At 43.6% G+C, this 9,115-nt stretch overlaps 1 protein-coding gene across 7 annotated transcripts in view; it reads right to left on the bottom strand.

The window, feature by feature from the left end:
* Nucleotides 1–1,238: 1,238 nt before the first annotated feature.
* The window catches only part of RIPOR1 (RHO family interacting cell polarization regulator 1), a 158,371-nt gene continuing 150,494 nt past the window's right edge, over nucleotides 1,239–9,115 (bottom strand). For 4 of the 7 annotated variants that reach the window (XM_058154757.1, XM_058154759.1, XM_058154755.1 and 1 more), the window contains exons 21-22: nucleotides 8,755–8,845; nucleotides 1,247–3,834 (exon numbers count right to left, since the gene is read on the bottom strand). In XM_058154757.1, coding sequence (XP_058010740.1) covers nucleotides 3,737–3,834; nucleotides 8,755–8,845 — 189 coding nt within the window. In that variant the 3' untranslated portion in view covers nucleotides 1,247–3,736. Of the gene's footprint in view, nucleotides 3,835–7,848; nucleotides 7,935–8,754; nucleotides 8,846–9,115 lie in introns of all 7 variants that reach the window. The other 3 variants (XR_009151890.1, XM_058154760.1, XM_058154756.1) reach the window with 3 other exon arrangements.

Here is a 9,115-nt window from a genome sequence, read left to right as displayed (position 1 = left end):
GGAGTGCTGGAAACTGGAAGAGCGGTCGCCTGGAAACCGGAATCGAGCATGCACACTGGGTGGCTGCTCTTCCGGCTTCCAGTGCGCACATGCACACCGGCCAGTTGGTCTTCACACATGCATGCGCACCATGGTGGCCGGTGTGCATCCATGCGCCAAAAATTAGAAGAGCAGCCACCCAGCACGTGCATGCAACTGCTCTTCCAGGTTTCTGGCACGCACACACGCTCGCTGGCTGGCTGCCATTTTGGCACTCGGTGCCAAAAAGGTTCACCAATCCTGTCGTAGATACATCCATACATGTGGATTTCTTGTGGCAACATTACAGAACATTACCTACTTCTGTTTTTCATTTTGTCAGTTTAGTGTAAAAATTTGGAATCTGGTAGCACCCTTCTAAAAACGATTTTTTAAAATGGTTTGTTTATACGTTTTTTTTTCTTCTTTAAAATACTTAAATGCTTAATGAAGTGTATTGTCTGGATCCATTTGTTCATACAAAGTATTAAGAAACTGGTAATGAGATTAATATTAATAACAGCCATAATTAAAACACTAATAATTGCTTATTTATAATAAAATGCTTACATCGTTTACTTATAATAAATAATGTCTAGTTTAATAAAAAGAAGGACTAGGGGAGACATGATAGCAGTGTTCCAATATCTCAGGGGTTGCCACAAAGAAGAGAGAACCGGGCTGTTCTCCAAAGCACCTGAGGGTAGAACAAGAAGCAATAGGTGGAAACTAATAATGGAAAGAAGCAACTTAGAACTAAGGAGAAATTTCCTGACAGAACAATTAATAAGTGGAATGACTTGCCTGCAGAAGTTGTGAATGCTCCAACACTGGAAATTTTTAAGAAAATGTTGGATAACCATCTGACTGAGATGGTGTAGGGTTTCCTGCCTGGGCAGGGGGTTGGACTAGAAGGCCTCCAAGGTCCCTTCCAACTCTTGTTATATTATACTAATATGCAATAACGGTAATATTGGTAATAATAATTAATATTAATACTAATGTTTGTTTGTATATTAAAATTTCTTGCATTCTTTTCTTGTATATATTATTAATCTAATTCCCACCTCTTTTATCCAACCATTGACAGTTAAAAAGTATTCTTTCTTCCTTATCCTTTATAATTAATGTTAATGTGTCCAATTCTGCAGTCTAATGTTTTTCTAATTATACTTCCATCTGTCTTCATTTTTCCAATGTTGTGCAAATATAGCTCTCACCATTTTTTAAAGGGCATAAACTTTCCAAAATGTAGTTTTTTTTAAAAAAAAAGAAAAATATGCTATTTGGAAAAGGCGATGCTTAGACTTGAGGGTTTTTTTTTTTTGCCACCATATAGTGTACTAACTTGGATCCCCTCAATTCCTTCCACAGGCTGGGTCTACAATTCCCCTGGTTTTCTTTAATTGGAAATGATTTCTCCTTTCCTATCCCTCCTCTGCCAGCAAAAACGGGGACCCGGTGAGCACACGTGTTCCCCCAGACCCCGTTTTTATACGCGATGGCCTCCTACAGCCCTCTGCCAGCAAAAACGGGGTCTGGGGAGCCACGTCTGTCCCCCTCGGTTCCATTTTCACTGGCAGAGGGCTGCAGGAGGCCGTCGCGGCTGAAAACGGGGGCAGAGGCACCACAGGCCGGTCCTTCAGCTTTCAGGGCAGCCCGCGGGCCAGATCTAAGCATTCTGCGGACCAGATTCGGCCCGCGGGCCTTGAGTTTGGCACCCCTGATTTATAGTCTTTTGAAACACACAGTTTAGTTCCTTCTTAACATTCTGTTCCCAACGTTTCCCGTTCAGGCATTGTTATTTATATATTTAATTGAACGTATTAGCGGTCTAAATCCAATGGGCTTCTGAGGACAGGACAGAACAGGAGCAAATGTTCTTGGGCAATCTGAAGTGATCTTAAATTTTTCTTTGTGACAGTGGCAAAGAACGGAGACAATGCTCAAGAATTCTCAGGAGGAACCATTTTCCTTGGTTTTTTTCTTTAGGATTTTTTTTCCACCTTTTCAGATCTAGAATGCAGGTAGTCCTCAAGTTACGACTCTTTGTTTAGTGACCGTTTGAAGTTACAACGGCACTGAAAAAAAAGCGACTTATGACCATCTTCCACACTTATGACCATGGTCCTCATGGTCACGTGATCCAAATCCAGCCACTTGGCAACTGACTCATATTTATGACGGTTGCAATGTCCCGGGGTCAGGTAATCCCCTTTTGTGACCTGACAAGCAAAGTCAACGGGGAAGCCAGATTCATTGACCAACCATGTTACTCGCTTAACAACTGCCGTGATTCACTGAACAACCGTGAAAAGTCGTAAAATGAGGCAAAACTCACTTAGCAAATGTCTCAGTAACAGAAATTTTGGGCTTCATTGTGCTTGTTAAGGGGAGGACTACCTGTAGCAGCTCCCGAGAAGTCGTCTTTTAGATAAATCGGTGAAATATTTTTTGTAAGCTTGGGTTTTTCCCCCGCACGTTGTTTTAATATCTTTTTTGAAAAACTATTTTGAATATTTTAAAGGAAAACTAGAAATGAATATAGTATAGTTTTTCGGCCCTGAAAAAATAGATATGCTGACTTGTGTGTTCGATCCTCAAAATTGCCCATCTGCCTTGTGAGGGCAAAAGGAAAAAAAAACCACTGAAATGTCTTCTTTGTTTAATAGATGATAAAATAAAACTCTTACATTTTGCTGACCTAATTCGTTTGCCTTTCCTACAGCTTCTGAGGAAAGATGCCCCTTCGCCCCAAAACAAAAGTCCACAAAATTACACACTTTCATTTGCTCAAACTTCTGTTTATTTCAGGCTTAAAGTCAAAATTAGCCAAACCTCTTGATAATTACATTATATATATATATATATTTATAGCTATGTGGATGTACAGATAAATTTATAGATACTTTGTAGAAAAGGACTTTTTGCTTCCATTTGGCCGCTGCCTCCCTCCCCACCCCAACACGCACACACGCACACACATGTACATAAAAAATATTAAAATAGCACAAGAAGAGGCAACTTTTGCCCGTTACGTTTCCATCTTCCATAGCATCGTCATTATGAAGACTTTTCGTTTTCCTTTCCCTCGCTGGGAATAAAGGATTCCCTTCCTGTCGTTTTTTTCTCTCTCTCCATCTTGCAAATCCAGAGGAGAAAAAAATCTGCAATGTATCCAAAGCCCTAACAAGAGGATCTAGCTGGCCTGCGAGATTTACAGTCCCACAGAGTGGAGAGAACAGTGGAGAAACAGAACAGGTTAAACATTAAGCAGGATTTTCAATGTGCATCTTCAATGTATCTCATACACTCCTCTCCGGTGTATCTCAAACCGATGGCTTTTCCTACCGTTGCTAGTTTCCTCCAGCAGATCCAAATAGAAAGGGATCCGTTTCGGTCCTGGCTATAATGATAACCTGCCCAGTTCAACACCATCCTCCGGATTCAGTAGGCTTCTGTAGGAGGATGAAAACCGCAGAAGGGATCTCCCCCCCCTCCGTGCTGCTTCTGGAGCCAATGAGCTAAGAAGGCATTCTCCACATAAGGCAGCAGGCCAGTGGTACGAATACTGCTGTGGGCATGCCCCACAAGTGACAGAGCTGCCCACTCCGCCAGAGGCCAATTTGACTTCAGTTCGAAGGACTCCGCTGAAGTTCTGCGGCATGCAAGGTCCGTGCCCAGCAAAGGATCAGGTGGTGGATCGATCCTGCATCCTTCAGAATGCAGTACTGGCCATGCTGCCTGGGGCAAAGATCCGTGGCAAATTGTCCAGGGATTCTTCTAGCCTTCGATGAGCTGACTTGCCATCATCCCCTGAAAACACACACACAGAGAGAGAAATCAGGTGCCCGTCAGGATAATTTCTGCCTCAACTTTGGAAACAAGCCTGTGGATGCTAGACTGCGGGCGCTGACCACAGTGTAGGCCAGGGGTTTTCAACTTGATTTCATTGAGGGCTGCATCAGGGTTGTGTTTGACCGTGGGGTGGGTGGGCGGAGTTGGGGTGGGGCGCATGGTCGGGGTGGGCATGGCCAGCTCGACGTCACTCGTGTCGGGGGCACCTGTGGTGGCTCGAGTGCTCTGCCAGCAAAAACGGGCCTCACAGCTCAGTTTCCAGCTGCGACGGCCTCCTGCAACTCTGCCAGTGAAAATGGAGCTTGCGACAGCAGCGTGCGGTCCTCCCGAGCTCCGTTTCCGGCTGCGACGGCCTCCCGCAATCCTCTGCCAGTGAAAACTGAGCTTGGAAGGACCGCAGAGGCACTATGCGCCAGTCTTCTGTGTTTCCAGGATGGCCTCCCCGGCCAGATCTAAGCACCCCTTGAGTTGGACACCCTTGGTCTAGGCCATGTGCAAAATCTGCCTTTCTTGGCCATGTATAAAAATCTGACCTGGGTGGTTTTTTTTTTTTTAAAAGTCCTAACTTTCTTGGATGTTTCCTTTCCTGGCTTCTCACTTGCAGTCAAAATGGCGGCAGCTTTTCAGGAACATTGTTTATATCTGGGGTCTCCAACCTTGGCAACTTTAAGACTTGTGGACTTCAACTCCCAGAATTCCTCAGCCAGCTTTGCAAGCTGGCTGAGGAATTCTGGGAGTTGAAGTCCACAAGTCTTAAAGTTGCCAAGGTTGAAGACTCCTGTTGTAGATTAATTATCCCACAGCTCTTGAATTTCTCCAGGGCAATTGAACTCCACAAGTCTTAAAGTTGCCAAGGCTGGAGACCCCCTGGTTTATAGAATATAGTGGTCTAATTGCCCCTTGAATTTTGACCCTGGTCCATGATCCGAGTGTAATAATTGTTCACAATGTAAACGTTGACTGTCAAACTCCTTTCTTTTAAGGAAGTGTTTGTCTAATAAGTACGTGCTCAATTCTTAAGCATTTTTTGTTTTCTTACCGACTGTCTTATTCTGTGCTAAGTCTCTAATATACTTCTTACATCTCATTTGTCAACACAAAATTTTGAGTGAGCCCCACCAAACGTATTACAACGTGATGTGTGAAGCCCTTCAACTGAGCATGTATTTCACTATTCCTGCCCTCTCTCGCTTATGTTTAAGCCAGGGCTGATAGATATATTTATCATTTGTTCCATGCTAATGTTTCTTTGAATCCCATGCGTGTAAATACGGGAAGGATGGTTGGGAGACATACATCATTAGGCTGACAACCTTGAGAAATTTTGTGTGTAAAATTCACAGCAAGAGACATCTCGGCATGCTAAGCGGATAACTTACATTTGAGAACGCAGAATGGCTGGGTAGACTTTGCAACAGAATCATGTAGAGTATGTGGATTTGGAAATTACACCTCTCATTTAAATGCTTTTTATCAAGCATTTTGTTCAATTTGTACAAACTTATCCTTGGGTGACCCTTAAGTACTAGATCCATGTCAGTTCTTTAGAGATAAAGAATGATTAGCATGATCGCCCAATACTATTAATCTCATCGTTCCCATCACCCATCTCTTCCCACTTATGACTGTATGACTAACTTTCTTGCTAGTAATCCTTATGATTTATATTGATATTGATTGTTCCAGATTGCTTATTTGTACCCTGTGATTATCATTAAGTGTTGTATCATTAAGTGTTAAATTTGTACCCTATGACCAGCATTAGTGTTGTAAATGTTGTATCTTGATGAAAGTATCTTTTCTTTTATGTACACTGAGAGCATATGCACCAAGACAAATTTCTTGTGTGTCCAATCACACTTGGCCAATAAAATTCTATTCTATTCTATTCTGAAACACCTGAGCAGCAATTCTCAGAATTCCTAGGAAGTCTGATAATTTGAAGGTTTGCACTAGATTGGGAAAGGCTAATAAAGCCCAGGGGGAAATTAAATCATCTTGCTTGCTTTTCTGAATTCTATAGAATTTGGGTGTAGCTCCATATTTTGAAAGGAATTAAATGCCATAAACCTCTTCCGGCTGTCTGCAGACAATTTTAGAGAATTTGCAAATGAATAAAACGCTATGTGAACGCTGTGAAATGTAAAATTCAACCAGAAATTTAGGTAGATTTTACAGGATATTAGTGTGTTGCATTTCTCAAGCCAAGGATCAGATTTGGCTTTTGAGTGGCCCCACACCCTAAAAGAGCTGGGCAAGGTCATGGGGGAAAAAAAATCCAACTTTAATTAAATATGGTCTCTTTGATAAGTATTCCTAGCATTGACAAGCATGGGGAATTTCCACCTCATTGTTTCCGAGCTTCTTCTTGGCCAGGGTTTAAAAACCAGGGGTCACCAACCTTTCAGACCTCAGGGACCACTAAATTCATAATTTTAAATCCCGTGGACCACTAATATGATTTTTTTAAAAAAATAAATAGTATTTAGTGCAATATAAAAATGCAAATAATTTTTCTGCGGACCACCAAAATTTTCTCACGGACCACCAGTTGGTGACCACTGTAAAGTTTAAACTAGCTTCTGTGGGTATCAGGATTGGGGGGAATGCAGTTTGAAGGAAGTAGCCAATCTACTTTCCTCTTGCTCTCCCATTCCTCAATAAATGAGGCACTCGTGCAGAACCTTTACTCTGCCGAACTCTTCATGTTTCGTAAAAACGCAAAATACCCTGAGCTGAAAGGACTGCAAAAAAAAAAAAAAGTGCTTTCCTTAAAAATTGAGGGACAATACAGAGAAACCAATGACAAACTAAAAAGTTGAGTGTCATTAGCCTTCAACAGAACTGGGTTCAATATCTGACTTCTCCGATTAAAAAGACCAGGTATCAAGTGAAGGGAAAGTGACTTCTGGACATCTGAGCATTCAAGCATTGCTTATTTCTTTGGGTCACTCAATGGCTCTGAAATAATCTTGAGATTCTAAAGGTAAAGGTAAAGGTTCCTCTCGCACATATGTGCTAGTCGTTCCCGACTCTAGGGGGCAGTGCCCATCTCCATTTCAAAGCTGAAGAGCCAGCTCTGTCCGAAGACGTCTCCGTGATCATGTGGCTGGCATGACTCAATGCCAAAGGCACACAGAACGCTGTTACTTTCCCACCAAAGGTGGTCCCTATTTTTCTACTTGCGTTTTTTACGTGCTTTCAAACTGCTAGGTTGGCAGAATCTGGGACAGGTAACAGGAGCTCACCCCATTAGGGGTTTGAACCACTGAAATGCCGACCTTTCGATTGACAAGCTCAGCGTCTTAGCCGCTGAGCCACCGCGTCCCATTGGCATTCTACTGTAACCTTTTTTAATGATCTCCTCTGATTCGTGCAGTGAAATGAAATTGGTTAGTGTTATTGGGTTGCAAGAAAAGTGTCGTTTGAAATCCTGAATCCTGCTTTAGATTAAGCCTTCTTCTCAGTGTGTGGGATCCTATCAAAAGCCAAGGCAAGCCAAGGTTGCATAGCATGGGCAATGCACTGCTAGGTGGACAAATAATCACTCGCTTCACCCCACACATGCTAACTCTCAAGCCCAAATCAACAGAAAACAATTTACTGGGTTCATACCGCATGCAACACCTGAACAACTAAACCACATTTAGGGTGAACGGGACAGTGTGGTTCACTTCTACTCAAGACAGGTATTAGATTCACACAACACACACGGTTTATCCAATCTCATTTTAGTCCGTCATAGCATTTTGTGTGAACCTTTAATCTCGGACTAAAGCGGAGTCCCTCAACCAGCGTGCCATTCCATATGCAACTAAGACAAGACGTGCAGAGCCAGAACACAAGCACAGCTGGAAGATGGCTGCAATTTGGGGCCACAGGGAAGATGTAAACCCAACCACATCAGGTCTGATGAGACCCAGGACAAAAGACACCGGTTAGACATGCAACGGGCAGGGAAGGGTGGCTAACCGGCTGGCTATGAGATCCCGACCTGTGCAGCTGCTGTCGTGACCCAGAAGTCTACTGAGCCCATCAGAGGGTTCTTTCAGTGCCATCTATCAAAGGATAATAAACAGCAAGGACTACATAAGTGCCTTTATTCTCTTCCCAGGATAGCACTAGCACTTAGACCAGAGGAACCCAAACTTGGCAGCTTGAAGACTTGTGGACTTCAACTCCCAGAATTCCCAAACCAGCATAGGAGAATTCTGGGAGTTGAAGTCCACAAGTCTTCAAGCTGCCAGGTTTGAAGACCTCTGACTTAGACTCATATACTGCTTCACAGTGCTTTAGAGCCCCCTCTAAGCGGTTTACAGAGTCAGCCTTATTGCCCCCAACAATCTGGCTCCTCATTTTACCCACCTTGGAAGGATGGAAGGCTGAGTCAACCTTGAGCCTGGTGAGATTTGAACCGCCAAATTGTAGGCAGTCGGCAGAAGTAGCCTGCGGTACTGCACTCTCACCACTGCGCCACCGTGGCTGAAAAGATGTTTTCAGGTGGAAAACAGGCTGAGTCCACCTTGAGCCAGTCAGAATCGAATGGCCAGCAGTCAGCAGAGTTAGCCTGCAATACTGCATTCTAACCACGGCGGCTGTACCACCGCAGCTCTGGTGCGTCATTTTTTCCTTAAGCAAGTAGTACTGATACAGTGGGAGGCCAGCCTCGGCTGTGGTACCAGCAAAGATCAAGAGGAAGACTGGAGATTTAGGGCTTTCATACAGAAGCACTGCAAAGCCGTCTAGTATAGAGTCAACTGAACTAGTTCTTTGTCTACTGAGACCCCCACACCCTCCGTCCCACCAGCAATAAGCCGTCTCCTAAGGGTAGGAGAAGATGAAGGTTGTCTGGAAAGGGAGCAAGGGAGGCGTACTTACCACACAGAAGGAGGCTCTGTTTGGCTGCGTCCCGCACGGCTTCCTTGTCAGTTTGGCACAGATATACCAGCTGTTCAATGCTCTCCTTGGCCTGTTGGTTGGCGGGGGGGGGGGAGTGTTAAGATAAAGGAAATGACATTGTTCCTTAAGGATCTGAAGGATTTAAACTGTTTCAACTCCTACGCTCAAAACGACGCTATAGAGCACTGCACACCAGAACAACTAAACACAAGAACAGTTTTTCCCCGAAGGCCATCACTCTGCTAAACAAATAATTCTCTCCACACTGTCAAATAATTTACTAAATCTGCATTACTATTAATTTTCTCATCGTTCCCACCACCCATCTCCTTCCATTTAT

Source organism: Ahaetulla prasina, chromosome 12 (assembly GCF_028640845.1).
Source record: "Ahaetulla prasina isolate Xishuangbanna chromosome 12, ASM2864084v1, whole genome shotgun sequence".
Taxonomy (NCBI): domain Eukaryota; kingdom Metazoa; phylum Chordata; class Lepidosauria; order Squamata; family Colubridae; genus Ahaetulla; species Ahaetulla prasina.
The sequence above is the reverse complement of the archived record's forward strand: the minus strand, read 5'-3'. Positions and strand labels throughout refer to the sequence as shown.